Below are 27,185 nucleotides of genomic sequence, written 5' to 3'. Positions count from 1 at the left end.
TGTGGGTAACAGATTTAACCTCGCACGCAGAAGAGTGTTCCGAGTTTTTCTGTTTGGATGTTTTATCAGAAAGGATTGAATTACATTCAATTTTCTGCGTGTTGGAGGTAAGTGACTAGTTAGCTTGTACTCAGATGCCTTATCCAATGTACTTATCCAATCCATTTCTTCGATTCGTAATTTAGTTTTTGTTGGATTGCCCAAGAGTACTTCCATGGAGCTGCCGCTGATTTCGAGTTGCTGTAGGCACATTAGCTCCCATTTGGACAATAGCATGGATTTAGTTGAATTCATCTCCGCCAGAGGAAGAGGGATCTTTGATCTTCCGGTATAGCATGACTGACACTCTTTTAACTATTGACTCTAGAGAGGAGAGGTAGAGTTCACGTCTTATCAAGGCGATCGGAGTGGAAGATGGTAGATTCAGTACTGAGCGCCAGAAGAGACTCTCCAGTTTAGCCCATAGAAAATTGGGTAAAGATGGCATAGCATCAGCTCCATAGGTAATAGCTGGGATAACTTTGCCCCTGTAGAATTTAAGTTGGGGCAACAATGAAAAGCGTCCGTATTTATTATCCAATATTTTTGCTTGCGAGGCTAGAGTTTTCATTTTTTCCAAGAGATGATGTTGCATCGCTGAGTCTTTAGCCGTGGAGTCAATGTGGACTCCAAGATATTTAAATTCTGTCACTTGTTCGATTTTGTTTCCAGACAGAAACCATGAGTTCTTCTTTTTCTTTTTGTGATTTTTTTTCAAACACCATGATCTTCGTTTTTTGCTTGTTTACCTCTAGGTCATTAGCAGCTGTATATGTAGTCAGTGCAGACAGCTGGCGTTGTAAGCCATTTCTTCCGAAATGTTTGATGATCTCTTTTTTGTGGCCATGAATTTCATTGTGTTTTTGTAAAGTAGCTTTCAATATGCTCAAATTGTTTGCGATGAATGTCTTAACGTCAGAGACTCCTTTTCTACACCGAGTAACCGCGTCCTTGATATCTGTCTCTTTTACCAAGTAAAAGTTCAGTTGATATTAAGTTGTTTCATGGTAATTAGTGGAATAAATCTGTACTATGGTGATCAGAAATGTATATGCTTCTTATAATGGCACCCACTGTACCCCTGGCTCCAGTGTGACGCATATTGGCATGACTAGAAGATTCTTAGTCGAACAGTCGCCCATTTGATGTTTCTCCGAAAAGGCTGCACTTTTTTGGGCTACACCGGATTGTCCTCAAACGTGCCACGAATAGTTATAGATCATATTCATCAGGGGTTTTCACCCCCTCAGAGTCCCCTACAACAAGCGTCCTCACCCTTTCCCTCTCAGCCAGGCCCCATCTCTTGCCGAGTCTTCCCTGTCCACTCCCCACATTGCCCCTGAACCCACCAGGTACAGTTTAACTGCTTTTCGGTGCCCAGCACGCCCCTCCTACCATCCTGCACAACTCAAAGCCCCACCCGCCCCACACATACCACACACCTTCACACCTGTCCTGTGCCACCACCCTCCTCTCTGGGTCCAACTTGCCCCTCGTACGCCCTCCTCTTCTGTTGCCGGGCTTTTGTGGGCAGTGTTTCCTGTACAGCCTCTTTTGTGGGCGGCACAGGAAATGCGGTCCACAGTTCCGCAATGGAGAAGAATATGTATTCAAGGTCTCTCAGGTGATGAAACCTTCAGAGTTTCTATTATTCCTTATTTTCAATGTTTTAGGAAATCTTATTTGTTAATTACTCTAACGTTCACATTGGCTCAATGATCCAAGAGGTGGTCAAGTAGGTGGTTTCCATTACCTCTCACAATGAAATTGTTATCTGGCAATGAACCTAGCATCCTCCCAAGGAACTCTAGAAGTTAAGGTCACTATCATTTGTTGCTTATATAGTAAGGACCCAATATGTTCTGCCAAAGCCCAATAGCTGAGCTGGAAGCATCTTTCAACGATCAATGCGATGGCCACACAAGTTCTTTTAATATTCCCTGTGGGTACATTTGCTCTTCCCACCAGGGTTCTACGGGAACATGCACACGCCTTTGGTAATGTTTCCTGTAGAAAGTGATCTCAGCAAAACAAAGGTACTAGTATGCTTGGGGTTAGTCAGTGTGAAATATAAATGAATTAGAAATTTTCACCCGGTCTAGACCCACATAACCTAAATGGTTATCAATTTTGCATGCAAATATGTGTACTGAAACACTCCTTCACAATGAACAGATATTCAGAAAGATTGATGTTAAACCTTTATATCAAAAAATGGTACATATAATAAAATCCAACTTGGAAGAACATATACAATCAAAAACATAAATGTAGATCTTCCATTTGTAAATTGAGTATTGAAACTTTCAAACAATCAAAAAAAGTGAGAATTAGTACATAAAAAAGAATACACAAACGAAAAAAGACCTAAAACAATTTTCAATCTTGACGAAAAAACGGTTATTTATCACTGAGATGCTTAGATTAGATCAAAAAGCAAAAACACAGAGTGATGAGTACAACTGTACCTCTATTCAAAATAATAAGAAATAGAGCAAATAATCAGTATTCTATAGTGATTAGAATCAATTCCCAAAGCTGAGGATGTTGTGTCGTGTTAGGGTCTTCCTGTAGAAAGTGGACAAGTGTTGAAAAGCCACATTACAGATATGCTGGAAGGGGGGGGGGAGTATTCTCTGCAGTTCTGCTAGATATGGAAAGGCTTTTAATGCGCAAGCAATCACATGTTTGGCTTCACTAATATCCCCCTCACGAGGGACTAATATGGGGATCACTGGAACATCTGTAGTTGTCCTCCTCCCCCTTAACGCATACCTGCTCTACCGATGATTGCACAAGCTATTAATTGGATTTGCCAAAATGGACACCTCACGATCTAGCATCCGTGCTAGATCATTTGCAGAAGGAGAGGCTGAGGGAAATGACTCCTTCAAAAGGTAAGAACAGAACCAAGCAAGAACAGCTCATGTCAAGACATCAGAATTCTATGAAGCGTTGAGGGACTGTTTGTACTGGCACACAAAGGCAATTCTTGAAAGAATGTGGGAAAATGAAACGGGTCCAATCTTGGACAGAGAGACTGCGGGGGATGTTATACATTTCTTGGAGAAGACCCTCCGTAGCTCCAGCCTCTGCTAGAATTATATCAGTCTTGTACATCTCCATGCATAGGCACTAGTGGACTCAAGCGGTGCGACCACATAGAGCTGGCCGAGTCTGATCGCACGCATGTTTTCACCGTGAGTCTTGATTGTCTTTTATAAACCAATGTTTACGATTGCTCATCACTAAATACTTTCTATGATGATACCCGAGCATTCGGATTGGTGCTGCTTATCCCAGGCCATGACTTGGGATGCAGGGCTTGGATGGTCCTCCGGGTCAGTCGATGCTGCATTGGCCACATCTGTCCCTTGAGGGCTGCCCTGGGAACACAATACTTTCCAATATGATCCTGGAAAGACCTGCTAGGAGCCCTTTGATACATACATCCATGCTAATTGGTCATCAGCATTGAACCATGATCCATGGTGTAACTCGCTGCCTTTGGAAGACCTGACCAATACGCTAGAGTAGACCCTCTGGATTTATCAGGTAACGCACCCTATGAACAGCATCGTCACTACCTCCCTGACACAGGGTTCTGTTCAGAGGAGGAGAAGTAAACATATTTCAGTAGATACCCTTATTGTATGGGGTGCACTGCCTCTTTATGGAAAACGTATAAATTGACCTAGACATCCTCCGCTCCTTACTTTCCAACCCACACATCCCCTCACTGTTCGTTCTACTTACTTTTACACTATAACACATAATGTGCACTTGGTGGTGCTATTAAATTTACTGCTTGACGGTCGGGTAATGATCATTCAGAAAAGAGTAACGCCCTCATTGTTCATTTTAATGTGCAATTAAGTAAGTCGTTCTTTCAAGCTTTACATATATTGATCCAGTTCAATAACATATTTAATAGAGCGCTTCCCTGTAGCCCATGTGCTGTTCCATCGCAGATCCAGCCTCCCTTTAACATTATTTAAACTCAAGAATCTGCAGGATCTTTTGGGGTTCTAGAAATTGTACTTAGGATCTTTTTTGTTATCCTAGAAAAAATGGTAATACAAGCATTAAACAAAAACATTAAATGTACTGACAGATAAATTCCAAAGCAGAAAATGAATGTTTTAAATTATAATTAGAGGGCTTAGGAGTTGAAATCTATGCTTAGCTGGCAAGAGACAAATGAGGAGTTGGGAAGGATTACGGTTTACAGAGAACACAAACTCCACAACGGTCTCTTTGCTGAAGAATGTTCGCTAAATCTGCGCAATTTCTCAATATTGAATAAGTCGTTGGGGCGCAAAGTACCTTCTATCAATGGTGGATTTCCCAGTAAGCGAGACCGGCCTTTTCAAGTCCTTTGTCCAAGATGGCTGCTCTGGGTGGAAACCACAAGGACAGTCCACACAAAATGGTAGCTTGGCACATGCTGCAGTATTTCACCTTGTCTTTCTGTACTTGGGCATGACAGCGCAGTTACGCAGAGTTGACCCCTGAACAGGTTTGTGTAGAAACACCTCAAATGAACTTGTTGCATGGCAGTGAAAAGCAAGAAATGGTAGAACTCTCTTTGTGGTAATCCCTGGTGCACACTGTTCATGTTTCCAGATAGAGGGAGTAGGGATGCACGGGAACTGTGGGTGTGTTTGAGCTGCTCTCAGCCACTTGCTGATGCCAGGTAGAAGAAAGTCTCTCCACTACCTCCATGGGTAGCTTCCACATCTGAGTGCACTGCAGAAAAAAATAAGATCAGGGATTCAGGCATGCTTGTTGAGAGTGAACTTCAGTGTCATACTTGTAACTAACTACTCAGCCCATATGTTGGATCTGGGGGTGCAGGACTTGGCTGGTCCTTGTGGTCATGTGATGCTAGGCCCATCCTAGCATGAAAGACTTGGCGGGTGTTGCAAGGCTGCTGGAGGGATCCTGCAATATTCCTTGAATCCTGAAAACTCCTCTAACAATCAGCTCTTGCAGGTGAAGGATCATTCTCTTGAGCTCACACAGCTTCTGCTATGTGAGGAGAGTGTTTTTCTTCACATATCTGGTGGCACACGCTCCTCGTGCAGAAAAATCGACCAACTGGCTTGTATCACAACTCGTCCACAAAGAGAGGACCCGCAAACAATCCTTCTATTGTCATGCACTCACCTTCTGGAACTTGATCCCGGTGTTTCGGCCCGGAATGCCCCCACAATTCTCCAATTTTGCAAATCTCTCAAATTGTGGCTCTTTCCACAACACCTGGGCAAGGAATAATTCCAATGGACACACTCACCCCAGCCAACCTCTGTCCTGAAGCTAGGAGGAGTTGGTTGGTCAGCCCTGACCTGGACAGGTTAAATATGCTGGACCCACAGGGATTGGATGGTGGGCCAGCTTGTCAGGGAGCGGAGCGGCTTGTGTATGGTGTCCTGAGGAGGGTGTATGTGTTTGCCATTGTCTTGGATGCAGTACCGTGGGCACATTTAGCGCAACGTGTGAAGAAACTAAAGTAGTGAGCCTCTTGAAATTATGCCTGTTGACTTCCATACAAACTGTATTGGTCTTAGTCATGAATTCAGAAGAAATGATGTATCCTTATCTCCTGTTCTGTGGGCGAGCTGTGCACAAAAATGGCAATAAAGAAAATTGACTGGTGGTGGTGGGACAATACATTTAGGTAGATTTTAAATATATGAAATATATATTCTTTATTATTGTGTATAAAAGGAAAACAAAGAAAATAACGACAATGTTGTGGTTCTCCAGACTCTCTTGACAGTGGGAACAATCTGTGTCTGGATATGGCAAACGTCTGCTTGGCGAACCGCCGATGTCGGAGGCACCGCAACGAGTACGTGTCGGCATGCAGCGCCGACAACACCGGGGGAGCCTGCAATCAACGCAAGTGCCACCGCGAATTACGCTACTTCTTCGAGAAGGTTCCGGAGGACTTCACCAGGCGCATGCTCTTCTGCCCGTGTCAGGATGCGCAGTGTGGCGAGCGGCGGCGCAATACCATTGTGCCACAGTGCTCCCATGAAGAACCCGTGCAGCGGAACTGTCTGCTGCTGATGGACTCTTGTCAGCGGGATCACGTGTGCAGGTACTGCTCGAACCAGGTGTTTCTGGAACTTACCGTGCATCTAAGCTCTGTTCTATTCTCAGTTACCCCAAGGGCTGCTGTATCATGCATTCACCCGAGATTTGCTGCCCCCCCCATTCCTTTGATATCTGCTTGACCTTCTTTGTATTCCAAAGTTGAGAATTCTCTACTCTCCCGTGATGCCTTTGCTCTTTATTTGTCATGTGGGCCCTTTGAAGGTGGGTAGCCATTGGGACACTTTAGTTCAAGTAGACATACTGGGCTCTGTTGAGGGATACATCATGTCTTTCCAAAAAACAGACCGGCGATCAAGCCAAACAGTGGTTGCTTATAAATGAAAACCGATGTTTAAGCGCTTCAAGGTGCTTATTTGCATGCTTTGAAGTGTACTTCTAAATAAACTCATCCACTGGATAAAAAAAAGATTATATAAGAATATAAAGAGGCTAATTACAAAGTGCTGGTTCTGATGCTTGAATGCAACCCTGAGCCGCAGAGTGCACACTGGACTCAGGAACCCATCACACAGTCTAGCCTACCGGGACAGTGACCCAAACGGTCAGTCCTGCGCCATTACTTCTCTTTCAGGAGGTGGCATATGAGCAAAGTAAGCCTAGGCTGGAAAGCAGGGAATCCATCTTTCAGCCTGTGCCAAGACTCAGAGGAGCCCATGCACTCTACATTAGGATGCTGGGGAAATGGATAGAGTGTGTGAGGGCGTAAAGACAGGGGCTTGCTGGAAATGAGCTCACCAGAAGGGATCCATCGGCATTCCTTTGATCCTTAGGCCCATGCCTGTGGAGATACGGTGAGAATCAGTGGACTGGACAGTGTTCTCGTCCAGAATATGCCAAGTTCCGGTCATTTTCCCAACTTCCTGTCTGGCGTCCATCTTCCGGCCTCTAGTTTCAGGCACCTGAATCTAAGATGGATCCCCCGACTTGCAGTCACAGTAGACAACGCGCGTCTCATGAGAAGATGGGCTGCACTGCGCTGGGACTGGTAGGACTCCAACTTCTCCAGTGCACATCGACATCACACACAGTTCAGGGTACAAACATGTAACCAATGACCACACAAAATGCTGCCTCTCCCATTCTTCATAGCTTAATGTGCCCCCTTTCATTTAGGTGACCCTGGGTGGTATGCCACTCATAAACAACACTACCCTTGCTAGATGTCATACACAAAAAATGTACATGCACAAACAGCATCTGACAACATACCACAAATACCCATTGACATGGAGGTAATGTCCCCTTTTCCGGGTGTCAACGGGACTGCACACCCACTCCCCCAGGTAGTGTGGGTTCCTGCACCCTGTTTTGACCAGATCACCACTTATTCCCAGGACCACGCAAGTCAGCCTGTGTGGAAAGGGATCTTAGTCGATTGTCGCCAGCGTCACCCACCCCTCACCCTCCTATACCATTGCGGAAATGCATGGAGTACTGATGGGAGACACATCTCGGCTGAGGAAGGTAGGTGTCTTGGATACCCTACACAATGCCCACTCTCAGCTGTATCTCGGTGATCGTGTGGCATCTTGGGGAACCCGGACTGCAGCTCCCCTATTCTCAAGGCGGGAGGAGAGTAAACTCGGAGCAAGCTGATCAAGCGAGTGGTAGCTCAGATGAGGGGGGATGCTGTCTCCACTGAAAACAAAAAGTTCCACCTGCTACAGGAGGCAGTCCAGAGAAGTACATGTGCAGATTAAACAGCTTCCACTTTCCCCAGATGCACCTAAAACACTGGAGATTGCCTACGAGAGATCAACAGCAGAATGACCAGGAACCATCTACAACTAAACCCGGGCAAACCTGAAGTCCTTGTGTGCATCACCCGAGCTGTCCAACCCCAGCTCTCCCTTGGTCATGCACTCTGCCCATGCCTGACAGTGTCATGGCTCATGCCTGGCTCAGTCATGGCTATTGGAAGCCTTGGTGTCTGGCTCTCTCTAGCACCTCAAGCCAACACCAGGTTCGTCCACTTCCACACAAGGTGACACGTCGTGCCGAACCTAGCATACCGGCATGGAATATATGACGCAATTGCACTTTTCTTCACACAACTAGACTATGTCAATGTCCTCTGTGTATGCAGCATGATGTGTCTTATCAGCAAACCGTTGAGGGTCCAAAGCACCAGTGCCATACTGCCGCTACATTCACTTCTAGAGCTTGCATCATCCGAGGGCCGGGTAGGCTCTTCCCGGGTTCTCAATCAGGTGCCTCACGCACAAGCCTACTCTAGCAGGAGACCACAATTCCTGGAGGATCAGCTGTCCACATACTGCACCACCCGCCATCAGAGAGAAAGCCTATGCCTTCTGCTTGCAAGACTACCCTGCCAGATGGAACATGCTGGTGACAACCTTCTAGAAATGGAACTCTGGCACAGCCTTTCTGGCCACACCGGCTTAAAGCATGGCCACCTCTCCTTAATAAATGACTTAAAACATGATTTCTCGACAGCCCCGCCTAACCTGCCACCTAGAACCGGCAGAGGGCAAGGAGGCAAAGACTTCTGCATGAGGTGCCTCTAACGCACCACTTGATCCACACACTACTCCACTCAATCATGTATTTAAAGATTGCCCAATTGAATCCCACAGTAGACATGTATAATAGGGAGAAGCCATAGAGAAAGCTCCAAGCCATCCTTGACTAACCTGCCAGCTCATACCCAGCCGCTTAGGGCAGAGGGGGGAGGGGGATACAAAGACCTGTGTATTACATGCCACAAACATGCAACTGTACCCACACATCACCCTTCTCCTTTCACCTACTCAATGGTACCCACACATCACTCTTCTCCTTTCACCTACTCAATGGTACCCACACATCACCCTTCTCCTTTCACCTATTCAATGGTACCCACACATCACCCTTCTCCTTTCACCTACTCAATGGTACCCACACATCACCCTTCTTTCACCTACTCAATGGTACCCACACATCACCCTTCTCCTTTCACCTACTCAATGGTACCCACACATCACCCTTCTCCTTTCACCTACTCAATGGTACCCACACATCAACCTTCTCCTTTCACCTACTCAATGGTACCCACACATCACCCTTCTCCTTTCACCTACTCAATGGTACCCACACGTCAACCTTCTCCTTTCACCTACTCAATGGTACCCACACGTCACCCTTCTCCTTTCACTTACTCAATGGTACCCACACGTCACCCTTCTCCTTTCACCTACTCAATGGTACCCACACATCACCCTTCTCCTTTCACCTACTCGATGGTACCCACACATCACCCTTCTTTCACCTACTCGATGGTACCCACACATCACCCTTCTCCTTTCACCTATTCAATGGTACCCACACATCACCCATCTCCTTTCACCTACTCAATGGTACCCACACATCACCCTTCTCCTTTCACCTACTCAATGGTACCCACACATCACCCTTCTCCTTTTACCTACTCAATGGTACCCACACATCACCCTTCTTTCACCTACTCAATGGTACCCACACATCACCCTTCTCCTTTCACCTACTCAATGGTACCCACACATCACCCATCTCCTTTCACCTACTCAATGGTACCCACACATCACCCTTCTTTCACCTACTCAATGGTACCCACACATCACCCTTCTCCTTTCACCTACTCAATGGTACCCACACATCACCCATCTCCTTTCACCTACTCAATGGCACCCACACATCACCCTTCTCCTTTCACCTACTCAATGATCACCAAACCCAACGCCAGTATCTCGGGGCGACTTCCCCCTGCTGCATGCTCCCTGTCCAGCCCGCTGGATGTCTTGTAAGGGGAGTCCCACCCCACTCCCCCACTTCTTGCTGCCATGAAGGGGTGGATCCCCCTCCACCCCCGTACACCCGTCCTGACCTCCTTCCCCACACATACCTCTGAATGGTTTGTACAATGTCCAGTCGCTTCTGGGTTCTTCCTATGCCTTGTGCCCAGCCACGAGCCTGTGCATGCCCCTACCCGTCCCTTGCCCCTCCCCCCCACACTCTCCATCCAGCATGGTGAAGACCTTCGATGCTGTGGGAACATCTCTGACCTGGCATCACTGTACATCTGTCCCTTTGCTATAGAAAAACAATCCAAACTCACGGCAACAGTTTCTGTCAATTCCATCATATCGGACTCACATTACACATATGCTATCCATGCAGCTGGGCCGGACGCACACCGCAGGTCTTGGGTCCGGTCACCGGACTCTACACTTATACAAAGCTCCTGTTCCAGCAAATGACACAACCGATGGGGTCTGGCTCACTAACGCAGACGGAGCTCTGGCCAGATGTTGCCGAGGGTCGCTACGTCCAAGCTCCTGCAAGAAGGGATCGCAATATGGCCAGATGGTGGACCAAAGCACATGTCCCTTCCACCTACTGACACAGGATAGCTGGGGAAGGTCACAAGATATATCCTCTCTGAGGATCTCCCCGTAGGCAAGCCCACACCCAGCAGACGACGGAGCCCCAAGCCATACCATAGTGACACGCTGCTGACCAACACAGAGGCCATGGCTCTGCCAGTACCGGGGAACCCCTGCCCCGTGACCTCTGCTCCCCTGCATGTATGATCCTCCAGCTCTCTTCGCCTGTATCCTCCATTCCTTTTGCCCTTCTTTGCTCGCTTGCATTCCACATTCGTTTGACATCCACTCCATCTACTTTAGTGTATTTATCATTCATGGAGCTCTATTATTCCCGATTGCTATTGGCCTGGTGTTCCCTGCATGTCCTCAGCTTTGCTCTCTTGCATTCCATATTCATGTGATCCCTACTTTCCTGTATTTATCACCCCCCCCCCCAGCTCTGCTATCCAGTATTCCATGTTGCTATTGCCCTGCTTCCCTCGCATGCCCTCAGCTTTGCCCTCTTGCTTCCACATTCGTGTGATCTCTACTTTCCTGTATTTATCAACCCCCGCCCCAGCTCTGCTATCCAGTATTGCCTGTTGGTATTGCCCTGCTTCCCTCGCATGCCCTCAGCTTTGCCCTCTTGCTTCCACATTCGTGTGATCTCTACTTTCCTGTATTTATCACCCCCTAGCTGTGCTATCTAGAATTCCCTGCTGCTAGTGGTCTGGTGTTCCTCGCATGCCCTCGGCGTTGCTCTCTTGCATTCAATAGTCCTGTGATCTCTACTTTCCTGTATTTATTATTCCCCTAGCTCTGCTATCTAGAATTCCCTGTTGGTATTGCCCTGCTTCCCTCGCATGCCCTCGGCTTTGCTCTCTTGCTTCCACATTCGTGTGATCTCTACTTTCCTGTATTTATTATTCCCCTAGCTCTGCTATCTAGAATTCCCTGTTGGTATTGCCCTGCTTCCCTCGCATACCCTCAGCTTTGATCTCTTGCTTCCACATTCGTGTGATCTCTACTTTCCTGTATTTATCATCCCCCTAGCTGTGCTATCTAGAATTCCCTGTTGCCTGCTTTGCTTGCATGGCCTTCGTGTTTCTCTCTTTCATTCCTTATTCTCGTGATCTCCACTTTCCTGCTTTTATCATTCCTTTAGCTCTCTTATCCTATATATCCCAGTCTACCCTGTACTCACCCGTCGCCTGAACGTCTGCTCTCCTGCACTCCACGCACCCTTGGGACCAATGCTTGCTCTCCCTGTTCCCCTCTGCTTGCTCTGCTGTGCTGCCTTCTTGAGTGACTGTTCACCGTTGTTTCTGCTCTTACAGGTCCCGACTGGCCCACTTCCAGAACCATTGCCAGCACCTGGGCCGAGCCGCGGCTGCCTGCGCACAGGACCACCGGGCCGCCTGCTTGCAGTCCTACATGGGCCTGATAGGTGATTGTTTCTCTGCTTTGTTCATTGTTGTTTTCCTCCCCCAACTTATCCACAGCTAACATGGCACCCGAGAGCCGCGTCAGAGCGCTCCCGAAGCTCTCTAAACACATGGAAACCAGCGCCCAGAAGTCAGCCATTTTGCAATGTGAATCGGACAACTGCAGCAAGCAGAACAATCGTCGTGCGTCACACGGCAAGCGCTGGGGTGATCTGGGGGCAAGTGCCACCTGTCCTCTCCCTGAACCCAGGGGCAAAGCATCAACAGGTGGGGCTATGGGCACTCAGATTTGGTCGGTGGGGACCGTGCTGAGTATTCGGTTCGGTATACCACTTTGGAGTGGTAGACACATTAGAAACGTGGACCTGCCCAACTGATCGACCCCTTAGTGATGAGCAGGAACCCCGACCTACACTGTGAGTGTGGGGAGGGAGGGAGAGGGTGAGTGGGGGGGGATTCATGGGGGGGTTATGCTTGCAAGGTGGGGCGAGGGCTGGGGCGGCAGGGGGTCGGCGTAGTGTATGTTCAATAGGAAGATACACAGCTCCCGTGCTGATGGCAATGCCCGGGTCCTACTGTCATGGTCGCTCTTGAGTACTTGAAGTAGCTTTTAAGTGGGGGCTCTTGTGCTGTGGAGAACGGGCCCAGTTTAGGCAAGTGCTGTGCTCTTCTAGAAATGATCTAATTCTGCCACTGAAAGGAGCAGCAGGTGCTGTGGTGTCTCTCATTACGCTGGGGTCGGAATGCTACAGTGTCTTGTCTGTTGAGCTTTGCTATACTATACTTGGGTTGCTGCATTATGTTGGTTATGCTATGCCATGCTGCGTCAGCCTTGGTCATGTGTTCATGATATTCAGTGATATGCTTTGCAACACTGTGCTGTTATTTGGAAATGCCTTTGCTTCCATCTAGCTTGGTTACCTATAAAACCCTCCCCATGTGTGCCCGTCCGTGCCTAAGAGGGGGTGGGGGCATTTTTTCCAGAGTACTGCACAGGCCATTTTGAAAGTGATCTAAGGGGCATCAGAATAGACTTGAAGGTGTAGTAGATGGGAACAATAGATCCAGCCAGTAGCTGTAGGTACATGATGAAGAGCCAGGGGGAGAGGATACAGCCCGGAGGGACTCCTCAGTTCGAGGTTCTTGACTCGAAGAGGAATGACTTGGACTGTCTATCTACGACGAAGGAGGAGCTCCACCCAAAAGCACTTCCACTGATGCCAAAGGATGTTTTTGAATGGTTCAGAATGGTGGCATGATGGACCGTGTAGAAGGCAGTGTATAAGTCCAGGAGGGTGAGGATGGCAGGGGAGACGTTGTCGAAGAAATGGAGAAGCTGAACTAAAAAAGGAGAGCAGGCTCAGCTCCTCTGTCAGGTGGGAACCCACTTGGGTGGCCATGGAGCAAGCTATGTGCTTATTCAAAGCCTTATAGCTGAGTAAAGGCCATCTTCTCCAGGAGCTTGCTATGTAACTGGGTGATTGCGATCGGCCATTTGACAACTTTTTGAGCAGAGGAAAGATGTGGGACCATTTAAGCTCTTGAGGAAAACACATCAGCCTATATGGAACTATGGCATTAAGGGGTTTGAGCAGGGGCCAAGCAAGCAATATTATTTTTGACAGTGCTGGCAGAGCAGGGCACGACCTGTCCCATTGATGCGTTCATCCTCCTCCCCATGTTAGTGAGTTCTGCAGAAGTTACCTGTCTTAAAGCTGTGTAGAAGGCAGTAGGACGAGCTGTGGGGACAGGAGGGCCCATAGCGGAAGGCATGGCTAGAATGGCAATATTGGACTTGGCCAAGAGGAACGACACGTTATCAGGCAGAGCATGGGGGATAACGGGCATAAGGGAGCGTACAACATCCAAACTCAACTCTTTACAGAGGCTGAATACTTCAGCGGAACTGTTAGTGACCGGGTCAATGCACGTGCGTAGGGCAGCCATTGTGTTGCATGTGATGGTGCTGTGGTAACTTCTCAAGTGGCGTAGGCATGCAAGCTTGCCCTTCCTGGTCTTGGTTGTATGCCATTGCCATTCGAGGGCACAGTTGTCCCTCTTGATGAGTGCAAGGTCAGTGTCAAACCAGCTGTTGCGCTTCTGAGGAGGTTTTTATCCTCTTCTGGGCAATGGGAGCAGTGAAGAACAGTGGGAAAGGGTGTCCAGGGCCAACGAAGATGACACCAAGAATTAACATGGTGAGGAGAAGGTGGCATCAAAGGCTTCAGCCGAGACCCGCTTCAATAGCTTTAGGTAAAGGCACGCAACATCATTGAAGCGTACTCAGTGGTTTCAGAGGGATAAGTACACCGAGACATTGGGGGTCATTACGACCTTGGAGGTAACTATGCCGCAATTTGCGGCATGGTTACCCCCTTACTGGGTACTGGGTCCGGGTTCCTTGAATGAGGAATTACAGGGCCATTCCAACCTTGGAGGACCCGGTAATTCCTCATTCAAGGAACCCGGACCTGGTACATCCCCATTTCCATTGGAGCCCCCATAAGGCTCAATGGGAATGGGGGAGGGGCTAACAACAGGTTTTACCAGGCACCCTTTGTGGGTCCCGCAAGCAGTCTCGTAATGGGGCGGTAAGGAGTTGACAGCACCAGCGCCGTTAACCCTTTTACCGCCAACCTCGGAATGAGGCCCATTGACAATGTGGGCCCAATACAAAATGGATTGAAATGCTGTACTTTAGCATCGGGTCCCAGGGAAGCAGACAATGGGCCTCATTACGAGGTAGGAGGTAGCCATGGTGCTTTTAGCACCATGGCTACCCCCTTACCGCATTCCAGGTCCGGGTTCCCGAAATAGGGACTTACCGGGTCATTCCAACCTTGGAGGACCCGGTAAGTCCCCATTCCGGGAACCATTCCCCATTCCCATTTGGGCCCCCATAGGGCTCAATGGGAATGGGGATGGAGCTAATAACGGTACCGCAATTTGTGGTACCGTTTTTAGCTCTGAAGTCCCTTAACGGGTCCCTTCCATAACGCCTGGTAAAACCAGGCGTTAAGGAAGGGACCCGCTAAGGGACCTCGGGATAGGGTGGTAAGGGATTACCGGCACCGGTGCCCTTACCGGTGCCGGTATTCCCTTACAGCCTACCGCGTAATGAGGCCCAATGGCATATCCTGTGTGCAGGTCATGCCAGACTGTTTCTGGGTCAAGGCGTCACCAAGAGAAAGTATCCTTGGGGGCAGTAGCAGGGAGGAAGAGGCGGGGACAAGCGTGGCATGCCAAAGGGCCAAAGTGGAGCACCATAGGCAGTGTCGATAGCTGGGCGACAAGGTTAGAATTTATGGGAAGAGGGTGCGGGGGAGTGAGAAAATGGAAGGAAGAGATGGAGTGAGCAGGGAACGCAAAGGAGAAAGAGAGAAAAGTGCTGTGGGGAAAAGCAGGGGGACAGCGTAGGGGTACTTCAAGGGAAAGAGAACCCGGGAAAGGGTGAATAATGAAGGGCATGGGGTGCAACAAGAAAGGCAGGAAAGTGCAGTGGGGAAAAAGGAAGTTGCTGCACAGAACCAGTGATAAAGAAGCCAGGATCATGCAAGAAGCAGGGAGATGATGCACAGGTTGGCAGAAAGACATAGGGCCTCATTACACGGATGGCGGTAAGGATTTACCGGTACCGGTAAAATACTGGTACCGGTAAATCCTTACCTCCTTACTACGAGGTCCCTTTTTGCGGGTTGGGGGATTTAACGCCTGCTTTTTGCAGGCATTAAAAACCAACCCGCAAAGGGACCCAGGGAGCTAATTACGGTACCGCAATTTGCGGTACCGTAATTAGCGCCTTCCCCATTATGCCCTATGGGGCAAAAATGGGAATGGGGAAGGGGGAATTACCGCCCCGCCAACCTTGGAATGGGGCGGTAATTCCCCTTTCCGCCAAGGCGGTGCCGGTATTTTACCGGCATAAACCATGGCGCTAATAGCGCCATGGTTCTCCGCCATCCGTGTAATGAGGCCCATAGCCCGGAGTGGGCAAAGACTCGTGAAATTACATAGACACCACTGAGGGTGGCCAGGGCCTCGGCCCTGGCAGGATCTGCCATGCCAGAAGTAAGCAGGAAGGAAGGACTGACATGAGATAAGCCAGGGGATAGAAAGGCTTCCAGCGTGTGTCCAACCACGTGGCTGGAACTAGATGCCTTGGGCTTGGTGCGCTCTATAAATAAACTAAACGAAACTAGAGGGCCGGACCTTCATGGCGAGAGCTTCACAAGAGCTCAGGAACAGTACACAGGACTTTTTGTCAACAGCATACAAACAAATGTTAAAATCCCCAACAACGAGGACATTGTTGCAGACAGCTTGCAGGCTGGCAACATAGGCCATTTATTTTTATAATTCAAATTTTATTAATCATATGTAAAGCATCAACAATGCAGTAGAGCCAACAATTTTATAATAGCGAAAAGGCTTCAAAAAGATGCTAAGTATAGCAAACATCGTAAAGGCATACACGAACAAAACAAGTCAAAAAAGGGGGAGACCAAACAAAAATGGGATATACAAAATACAAATAAACCATACTGTCGCTGAGCACAGGGCATAAAATAATCCAGGAAGCATTTCTGTCCATCAGGCACAAAGTTCATAGAACAAAAGTAGCAGAGTACTGTAAAGGACGTTATATCATGAGGTATGATGGCGACCAGGATTATCATTTTCAGTAAGAAGTTGAAGGAGGGGCGCCCATTCTGCAAGAAATGTAGGCATCTCGCCTTTTTAGGCAGCTTCAATTTTATGCATGGTTACAATAAACTACAATTTAGCCCACCATTCTCAGATCTCTGGGGCTACAGGCGACTTCCAATTAGGTGCTACCACGATTCTAGCAGCGACTAAAAAGTGTGTAAGTAATCAGGACATTGTGGTGGACAGTTTGTAGTGCCCCCCGGGATCCTCGTCTCCCAGCAGCAGCACCAAGAGTTCAATGGGCAGCTCCACACTGGTGATCCTTTTAATTTGGGCCAAAACCTGCTTCCAGTACACCTGAATTATTGTACAGGACCACCAAATATGGTAAAGAGACCCAGGAGCCTGCGCCCAGCGGCAACAGCAATTGGAAACGGCAGGATTCATTTTATGAAGTCGTGAGGGGGTTAGATACCAGTGAAATAATAATGTATAACTGTTTTCTTTCAGGAGCACACACCTGGAGGATTTAGCAGCCCTGGTCCATACATTATATCATGAGAGATCGTCGATAGGGGTATTCATTTCCTCCTCCCAGCGCAAAATGTAAGCATGTGGGGGCTTAAAGCTGCAGGCATCAAGGATACGATACAATGCAGAAACCCTACAAAGGGGGCATCCCCTATGAACAAGTCTTCAAATGGCGTAGCATCCCGTTTGACACCCTGGGTGACCTTAATATTGGAGATCCAGTGACGCAGTTGAATATAGGTGTACTTATCAATATCCCAGACCAAGAAGAGCTGTTTACATTTATCAAAGGTCAGTGGTTCTTCGGATTCAAAAAGCTGCCCTAAGCGCTCCAAACCTGCTGAACCGAGTTGGTGGAAAGCCTGGCGGAAATTCTAGGGTGCGCCGAACACGAGTAAGGGGGAGGGAAATGTATTCCCTTGATACTTACGGGCCGCTTTGTCCCAATATTCCATCAAGACCCTAGTCGATGTAAGGATGCCAGCCTCTTTCTTACGAACTACGGGTGATCTCCAACACCAGTCATGTAGAGGGACCTGGATCTTAGACTGCTCTATATTTAACCAATGCTTAGGGTTCTGAACAGCATTCATGATTTCGAATCGGACAATCGTATCCGTTGTACTTCCTCAAAATCGAGCTGCAACAACGTGGATCATCAACTACAAAAGACTAAGAGTAATCTGTGGTAAGACAAAACACTGGCTATATTCAGCAATACTACAACGAATTTAGGAAGTGCACGACAAATCTTATCATAGCGCAATATCATCATGTTGAAGCCCAATCCCTCCTGAGGAACCATACAAACCTTTTCCAATATTGAAACCAACCACAATATGATGTGAATGACAATGTAATGACCTTCTGAATTACCTATAGTTTGAATCGCCAACAACCTAAAGTTTGATATCAATGTGAATGTAAATGAAGATCAATTAACCAACATTGGCACTAATGAAAAAAACAATGTGAAAAACATAAACAATATATTTACAATTTGAAGCGCAAAAGTGGAGTACTTGTGGTTTTTTTACTTCATGCATTTCGAATAAGGTGGTTAATCTTGCTGCGTAAAGATAACTTTCTATATCCGGGACTCCCAGGCCCCCTTTATCCCTCGCCATCAGCAGCGTGTGATGGGGAACCCTCAGAGACTTCTGAGCCCAAATGCCTGTTTGGGAACCCAAATTGGGGGGCTTGGAAAACATACAATAACCTAGGCAATAACATCATTTTGAGGGCTGCGACACGACCCAGCCAGGAGATATCCAATAGAGCCCAGTGGGCCAAGTCCGCTTCAGAGGAGGAAAAGAGCTCAGGGATAGTACGGGTATACAGTTGGGAATGTGAAGAGATCTGAACCCCCAGATACCTATGGGACGACTGACCACTGAAATTCAAAGGCTCTCTGAAGTTCCTGCTTTGTCTCAGGGTTCACAGACACGTTAAGGATAGTGGATTTGGAGTAATTCATTTTAAAGCCAGAGACCTCGTGAAACGATTCCAATAAAAGAGTTATCAGAGGTAGAGTAGTATGAGACCTGTGCATGTGGAAGAGTAGGTCATCGGCATAGAGGGCAATCATATGCTGACATCCTGCTATAGTGATGCTGTGAATGTTGTCTGCTAGTCAGACCTTTTTTGCTAATGGCTCCATCGATAACAGAAATAATAGGGGAGATAACGGACACCACTGGACAGTTCCCCTAGACAGAGCAAGTGATTCAGACAGAGCCCCATTTAATTTTATATGAGTGGTTGGATGAACAAAGTTGGCCAGTATCATTTTAATAAATACTGGCCGAAAATCAAATCCTCTCAGCACCTCCAAAAGGTATGTCCAATCCATGCGGTCAAACGCCTTTTCGGCATCAATAGATAGTACCGCCAAGTCATGGTTGTACCTCCTTGCATGTTCAATCACATTTAAGATTTGGCGCCCAGGTATAAAACCTTCCTGGTCCATCTGAATTATACTCAGGGGGGATATCCGCCAATCGGGCTGCAAGAACTTTAGAGTAAATTCAGGAGTCAATATTTAGAACTGCAATAGGTGGGGTCTTTATCCGGTTTGCTAATAAGTGAAAGCAGGGATTCCCCCATGAAAGGCAAAACTGCACAGAGTCGGCAAAGCTATTAAATAAGATGACTAGTTGTGGGGCGAGTAGGTCAATACATTTCTTATAGAAGGATGCTGAATAGCCATCCCTTATTAGGGAGAGAACCTATAATCTGGGTGATCTCATCCAACGTGATCAGGTTTTCAAATTTATGACGAGCTTCAATGGCTATAGAAGGTAAGCGCGCCTCCCTGATAAAGGCTCCTTGAGCTGCTACATCCCAGCTATCTGCATTAAAGAGGGACTTATAATATTCCACCAGGATGCACAGCTTAGATCCTTCATCCGCTTTCAATTGACAAGCGCTATCACAGAGTTTAATAATGGTGGTTTTAGCTTTCTCAGACTTTTATTCTCAGACTTTATATGCAAGGAGGCGAGAAGCCTTGATGGAAGTCCTGAATAAAATTGCTTCGTCCGGAGCAGCTTATAAGAAATATCTGATGCCCATAAAGCTTTAAGTTCAGCCCTGGCCACTTGAAGTTGTCTATAGACTTTGCGGTCACTGTAAAGACTGGAGGTGGGTGTCTGTACTGCTGCTCTCTAGATGGTAGAGGAGAGGCACAGCGGACCCCAGCCAAGATTCTCTATTGTTGGTAGCAATGGACGAGCAATCAAGGCCTAGCTTCTCAGGAGGTGATGCAGGCTGGTTCTTAAGTACAGTGTGGTCCCCACACACCCACAAAGGAATGTCCACACACTGTATTAGTTAAAACACAGTCTTTATAAAATTAAGTTCAAGGTTATATACAATCACAATAACTCACTTTGTGCTCAGGTAATCTATAATGGCAAATATATACAGTTCTAAGTGGTACCACAATTATTATCAGATTTCATTAAAGTGCATCAACTGTACTCTGGTCAAATGTCACACAACTCACTTAATAAAGGTAACCAACAATAGATATAGGAGGAAAGCAGTTGGTTTAGAACAATTGGCAGAATAATGGCCCCTACCAGTAAACACAGTTCTGTGTGGAGATCCCCCCCCACCTGGGCAACCTGTAAAATAAAGATATACTACAAGCCCAGTCCATATATTGTTCAATAAGTCTTATTTCCTTCTACAATGTTTCTACCACCCCAATGTACCTGGAATAGCAGAGGTCGACAACGAGTCGTCGACAGATCCTTCTTGAGCGGCTCCCTTTAAAGCAGGAGACACGGATCGTCGAGATCCCTTGAAGAAAGTGAACTAGGCGTCGAGGCGGCAGCTTCGGTCCCAACGGTGCTCATCGATGATGGAGCGAAGACACCCTGTAAGGAAGAGGCGTGTGGGGCACCTCAATGTTGATAGTTCAGGACCGGAAAGAGTTTGTGAAGAACTGTGGCCCAGCAAGGGCTCGAGTCATCCGGCATCTCTATGGTTTTTGGGTGGCGGGAAACCCACTGTGCTCCTTATTGCGTTGACAGCCTGGCCTTCTCCGGCGGGATAAGGCGGGCGGCAGTGCGTCCAGCGTGTGTGTGAATCAAAAGTCTTAGGCAAAGGAGCGTTTTGGCTCCGATCGTCGATGGCACGACGTCAATCAGTCCCCTCTTCTGGGCAACACGGCTTCGACGGGCCTCCAACGGTTATATCAAACCTGCGAACCCTGGTTGACGACGGTGATGGAATGTCCGGTGCTTATCTTCATTCTCCTCGGTGGTCCCCGTATCCGGTCGGCAGCCTGTCGAGGATCTCAATTCCAGGGAGCTTCGGCGAAGGTTAGCAGTGCTCGATGGTCCCTCGGAACACAGGAAGAGGGTGCCTAACCAGGTCCTCTTTTGGATCAGTCTCGACGGCTCAGCGGCTTTAAGATTTGGGCGAAAGAAGACGGCAGTAAACCTTCTTCTTTGGGCTCGGTTGTCGAGATCAAGCGTCAGTTTCAACTTCAGCTTCTGAACGAATTCTAGCAGTGAGAGGCCTGAGATATACTAGTTGATCTCGCTTTCATTCTGCTGGGTCACACTCCGGCAACCAATCACTCAGAAGGGCATTCAGCAGTCAGTCAGCCAATCTGGCATACAGTGCTTTCAGGCCATTCTCCTCCCTCTCAGACACTCACAACAAGGAATGTGTATTGGGACAAGTACCCAGCCATTCAACACTACACTCTGCATTCATACCAGTTTCGGGCAGGGCTGTCTCAGTCATTGTGTCAAACACCACAAACTGGATATCCACAACAGAGGTGCATATTGGTCACACACTCCATTCACCCAGATGCCACCCACAGGGTGTACCCACAACATACAGTCACTGGGAAGGCTCCAGCCAGGGTCGGACTGGGACAAGAAATAGGCCCGGACAACAAAAAAAAAGTGGACCACCCCTCGCCTCAAAAAAGTGGCCCACCCCTCGCCTCAAAAAATGTGGCCCTCAAACCATCATCCGTGAATCGCCTCAATTCATGACTTTTACAGAAAATGCTACATATTGAGGGTTCATGTGTCTGTTACATTATAACACAACTCATAAAATAACATTACTTTGCATACAGTTCTGTGACAGGGTCCGTCCACAGCTCCGAGGCGCAGGAGTGGCATGAAGCAACCACCCCCACTGCGGTTTTGGGACCTGCTGCAAGTCAATGCTTATACAGGGCTCCACAACCCCAGCAGGGAAGGAGGGTTAGGGTGACGATGGTTGGATAGGAGGGGAGGGGGGAGGGAAACTGAAATGAGGTTTAGGGAGAGGTCAGAAAATGCTACGTATGCCAGCTCAACTGACTTTTAAGTACTGACACTTTTTCCCTCATCTTTTCCCCCAGTTGCAACCCCTCCCCACAGAAAAAAGTCATGTTTTATCATGGGCAGGGCCACAATCCATCTCTATCAAGGAAAGCAATGTATCAGCATGCAATACTCTTTACCTAACTATTCATGCCAATGAACAGGTACAGCCAGCTTCCAAAACGGATACAGTTACTACATTTCGCTCATGCCCACATTGCCCAGTAACAAATACAACCAGCTCTGATGCCCAAGGGGCCGTACAGCATAACTGGTACAGCCTGCTCTCAGCCATGGTAAAGCCAGCTCAAACACAAGCGGCCCCTGATCATTCTCTGTGAACGTTGCTGCACCCATTTAGTAACGGGTAGAGGAGCGAATTCCCACATGTCAGGCAATAGATAGCGCAAGGTAACACCATTTCCAGTAACAGGCACAGCGAGCTACTGCTCACGTCCAGTAGCTTTTACAACCCAAACTCCTCGCATTCATCACCAGAACTGGTACAGCTATAGCCTTCAACATGCCCAGCCCCACCCCACCCCCCTTAGCTCACAATGTCCATACTATAGGCTCGGTTTCGAAAGGCATGTATCACTGGAAACTGAATGTGGAAAGGTAGGGAGACTAAGCATGAAAGCATGGCAGTAGGGCAATAAATTGGCCCATGGCTGTGCCACCTAATTCTGACTGCTGCCCTCACCAAGAACAGCTGAGCTCAGTCTTGCAATAGACCAGTGAAAAAATTATGACATACTTGTCGGATGGTGGAAAAATAAAACTCGTAACTGGATCAGCCCCAGACAGGTCCTCAGAGGCATAGGCCCCTCTGGAGTGTTCCCAAGTTCCTTATGGGCCAGTCTGCCACTGTCGGCCTCACTATAAGTATGGTGGTAACAGGTGGCATTCCAGAGTAGCGCCTATCTTGCCGAAAAACACGATAATGGCCTTTGCAGCCCATGCGTATGCTGCCTGCTTGTTGCCTCATCTTATTACCACATGTCCCCAATGCAGTTCAATTGGCCTCAAAAGCGGGCAATAACTTGTACTTGGCACCAACCCTAAATCAGTTGTAGTATTATCGTAGCCGCATGCAGTAAGAGGAATTTCAGTTGAGCGGTATTACCATAGTTGATACCGCCAAACTTACAATGTGGCACAGAATTACAGAAACAGCTTGTCACATGATGGAAACAAAGTGTAAACATAGCGGAGTCCATGCTGGACACACACAAACATACACAACATTTGAGGTGCACAGAGATGGAGCCTGGGGCACGAGAGAGACCAACAAGGGCAGGAACACAGAGGGAGCCTGGGGAGGTGGGCTGGAGCAAGAGAGGCCAACAAGGGCAGGGACAGAGATGGAGCCTGTGGAGGTGGGCTGGGGCACGAGAGACCAACCAGGGCTTGAGGAGAGATGGAGCCTGGGAGGTGGGCTGGAGCAAGAGAGGCCAACAAGGGCAGCAAGAGAGATGGAGCCTGGGGAGGTGGCTGGGGCACGAGAGACCAACCAGGGCAGGAGGAGAGATGGAGCCTGGGGAGGTGGGTTGGGGCACGAGAGACCAACCAGGGCAGGAGGAGAGATGGAGCCTGGGAGGTGGGCTGCAGCAAGAGAGGCCAACAAGGGCAGCAAGAGAGATGGAGCCTGGGGAGGTGGGCTGGGGCACGAGAGACCAACCAGGGCAGGAGGAGAGATGGAGCCTGGGTAGGTGGGCTGGGGCACGAGAGACCAACCAGGGCAGCAAGAGAGATGGAGCCTGGGGAGGTGGGCTGGGTCAAGGCAGGCCAATAAGAGCAGAACCTGAGATGCAGCCTGGGGAGGAAGGTAAGTTCTAGAGGGGCAAACAAGTGCAAAAAGAGCGATGGATGGGCCCTGGTGGGGGCTGGGGAAGAACACATGTATGCATTTGGTACTCAGGCAGGAGGCAAAAAGAGAGTGGGTGTATGCAGGCAGAGGAAGTGTACGGTAAGGGTGGGGTCTAAAGAAAAATAAGTTTGGACTATGGAGTAGGGATATACACAATGAAAGGGAAATGAAATCAGAAACAAACACTTGGTGACTTAGCAGGGTAGGAAAATAGTTTGAAATTGATAAATATTAACACAAAAGAGAAGGTAAAAGTCGAAAAATAAACGGAAACAGAAGTTTGCAAGATAGGTTAAGGACAAAAAAAGGTGAGTCTGAAGAGAGAGAAATTAAAAGACGATGGAAACTATAAAAGGCAGATGTGCAGAGGAAACTGAGTAACATTTGATGAGAGAAAAGGAAGAATATTGAAAATTTTAAAACAAATGGACAGAAAGCCTTCGGTCAAAGAAGAAGGAAAGATGGAAAGACTTGAGCTGGAATTGGGACCAGGACTGGGGAATTACCGGACTCTGATGAGCACCACATTTCAAAGGATGCTTTTAGGCCTCGGCCAAAAGGATGCCTTGCGCTGTTAGCTTTGAAGGGCGGGCTCGCCTATAGGTCGTGGCCTGTAGAAGCTCTGCAGGCTCCAAACGTACAACCACCCCCCCACCACAGGCCCAGACTTGTATAAGGGAAAAGTAAAAGGATTTATTAAAAAAAGTTTGCTTTTCTTTGTGCAACCGTGTGTTGACTAGATTTCAATTTGCATTGCACCCAATTGTCCACTTGTGCCAAAGAATGGGGCTATTTGGGTGCTTTTTAGTCGTAGTAGTAAAATAACGTTATTTCGGCATATTGCCATAGAAGCACAATTGTCAATCAAATACAATATTAACATTTAAAACACGGTAAAAACAATAAAAACACATTTACCAGATACATGTTTTCCTCAGGCGCCGGGCCCGCCAGGCAAATAGTTACTTTTTTTAAAATTTAAACTTAATTTCCCATGCACAGGGTTACAGTTGTGAATCAAAGCAGCACAGTACTTAACACGCTTTGGCAGAGTGACACCAGAAACGTACATTGGGATGCATCACTTTTTCGGCACAAATCCATCCACTTAATTGTTAGTGCTCTGACGTTCAAATACTGCAGAAAATCGCCCCAAATATCTCGTGGGCGTCCAGAAAGAACGAGGGAAAAAAAGAGAAGCAGGCAGGTACTCCCCTCAGCCCCCTCCTTTATTTCCCCGGCAGAAGGTGCGAAAATACAAAAGCTCCCCTCTTCCCCCCTTTTCTGCAGCAGCCTGGAATGACACTGGTCACCACCAACTACTCTCGCCGCTTGCAAAGTGCATTAATAATTCAATCCCCCACCCCCTTCCTGCTCAGAAACTCGAACCGTGCTTCTTCGCTGCAGCCTCGCGCCAAAGGAGCCCCCTACTCCTTTTCTCTGCCCCGGGTTTGGCCCCCACCCTCTAATTACATAAAAAATAACATTGGGTGAAAATACCACCACAGGAAATCGGAAAAAAAATCAATGCATCATTTTCAAAGAAAAAGGCACCAACCCATGGGTAGGTGCCAATCGACCCCCGCCCCCTGCCCACCCCCAGGGAAAATAAACAGCGAAATGAATGCAGTTGTGCCAGGAAGGGCTCAGGTGGGGCTGGGGGGTGGGGGTAGTATTCATCCCCTGCTGCTCCGTTTGTATTGCTCCAAGTGAGGGCTGTGCGGTGGGTGGGGGGCGAGGGGGCATTTCGCGCTCTTCCTTTTTGGTGACAGTGCAATTTCAGTTTGGCTCTTGCGCCACACATCACTGCGAGGACACGGTATGCTAATAGCTGGCAACTCGGACTCACGAGAGTAATGAGGGATGGGTCTGAGCGGGATGTGCCGTGCGAGTGCATGTGCGCATCACAGTGGCACAGCAGACCTGCACGGTAAGCCCAGGATCAGAGGTTCAGTCAGAGAGGCAGCAAGTGGGCAGCAGCAGTGCCTCTCACCTTAGCAGGGAGGTGTCCGGCATGAAGTGCTATGTAATAATACACATCATTCATTGCCCTGGTCAACGGCACAACCAAACTCTATTTGTATTATGGAGGACACTGGAAACATTGTGCAAAATAAAATAAAATATAGCTAAACGTGAGGCGTCAGCCGACATAATTATATATCTCACTGCACATATGGTGACCATTGCATACACATTTTATGAAACGGGTATTTGTAAATCAAACCACATCTGGCAGGCATGTCATGTAGGAGTTGCCAGGGGTCTGCCTGGTGACCCCTGAAGCCTCCCTTGCTACCCCTGTGGTCTCCCTTGCAACCCCTAATTTAAAATGGGCTGTGGTCAGCAGCATGTGACTATGTGTTTCTTAAGTGGCTAGTTTTCTGATAGTTATAGCCGGTAAGATAGCTCAGTGGGTTCAGCGCTCACTGCTGCAATGTGCGTGTGCTCTGCAGGTTGCAGGTTCAGCTCCCAGAGAGGTCAACTCAGCCTTTTATCTTGCTGAGATTGATAAGTGAGTACCAACACAGGTTGGGTGACTTTGTAGGTATATTTGGTCTATATGAAGCTCTTACAAGTAAGTGCTATACAATAACACAACATTATCATTTGGCCTTGGACATCTGCTTGCATTCACAGTAATTTGGTAAATTGGCCCATATGCGCTGATATTAATGATACATATGGTGATCCATTCCTGTATATGTATATCACTTTACAGCAGACCTGCATGCACCCGCCCCCCCCACCCCAGGCACACTCACATGGCATGGCATGGCAGGGAAAGCCCCTGAAAAGGGACGGTGTGGCTGAGACACAAAGGCACTTGTTATGTTTTTCCTCAGGCTCTGCCCTAATGTTTACGTTGCTCACAGTAGTCCCACTCCAGTCCACTCCTTACCTCAGTTGGCTGGCTGGTGGCTGGGCTGCTGCCTGCTGTCTGTGTGGCCGGCACTGGCTCCACTGTCTGCTGGCCGGTCGCCTCAGTGCTGCCTTGTGGTCCTCCTGTCCTGTGTGGGCTGTGGGCACTGGCACTGTCGGTCTCGAGGTCCACTGCAGACGGCGTGTGCTTGTGGGGCACTGGGGCTCATGTAGCAGCAGCCCAGCCAGCAGCATAATGTATGCATTGGCGATTTGGCGGCAAATTGGGTGGAATTTTCATTGGGTCCGATTCGTCCACGGCGCCGGCGGCCCCGGGGCCCAGCCCAGCCCCCAGGCACACAAGTTGAAGACAGTTGCTTTCAACTTTGCAAAGAAGTGTTACTTACTTCCGCAGCAAAGTTGAAAGCAAGTGTGAAATGTGTCACTGTGTTTACAGTGCCAGGCTCGGCCCCAGCTCAGCGGAGCC

General features: G+C 48.2%; 1 protein-coding gene across 1 annotated transcript in view; it reads left to right on the top strand.

Moving 5' to 3' along the window:
- Window positions 1-27,185, top strand: part of LOC138580767 (GDNF family receptor alpha-4-like) — a 179,467-nt gene that overhangs the window by 69,296 nt on the left and 82,986 nt on the right. The window contains exons 4-5 of the mRNA XM_069651566.1: window positions 5,809-6,145; window positions 11,843-11,952. Of these exons, the coding sequence (XP_069507667.1) occupies window positions 5,809-6,145; window positions 11,843-11,952 (447 nt within the window). The remainder of the gene's footprint in view (window positions 1-5,808; window positions 6,146-11,842; window positions 11,953-27,185) is intronic.

Source organism: Ambystoma mexicanum, chromosome 3p, assembly GCF_040938575.1.
Source record: "Ambystoma mexicanum isolate Mex_15411 chromosome 3p, UKY_AmexF1_1, whole genome shotgun sequence".
Classification (NCBI taxonomy): domain Eukaryota; kingdom Metazoa; phylum Chordata; class Amphibia; order Caudata; family Ambystomatidae; genus Ambystoma; species Ambystoma mexicanum.
Note: the sequence above shows the minus strand (reverse complement) of the source record. Positions and strands in the feature narration are given on the sequence as shown.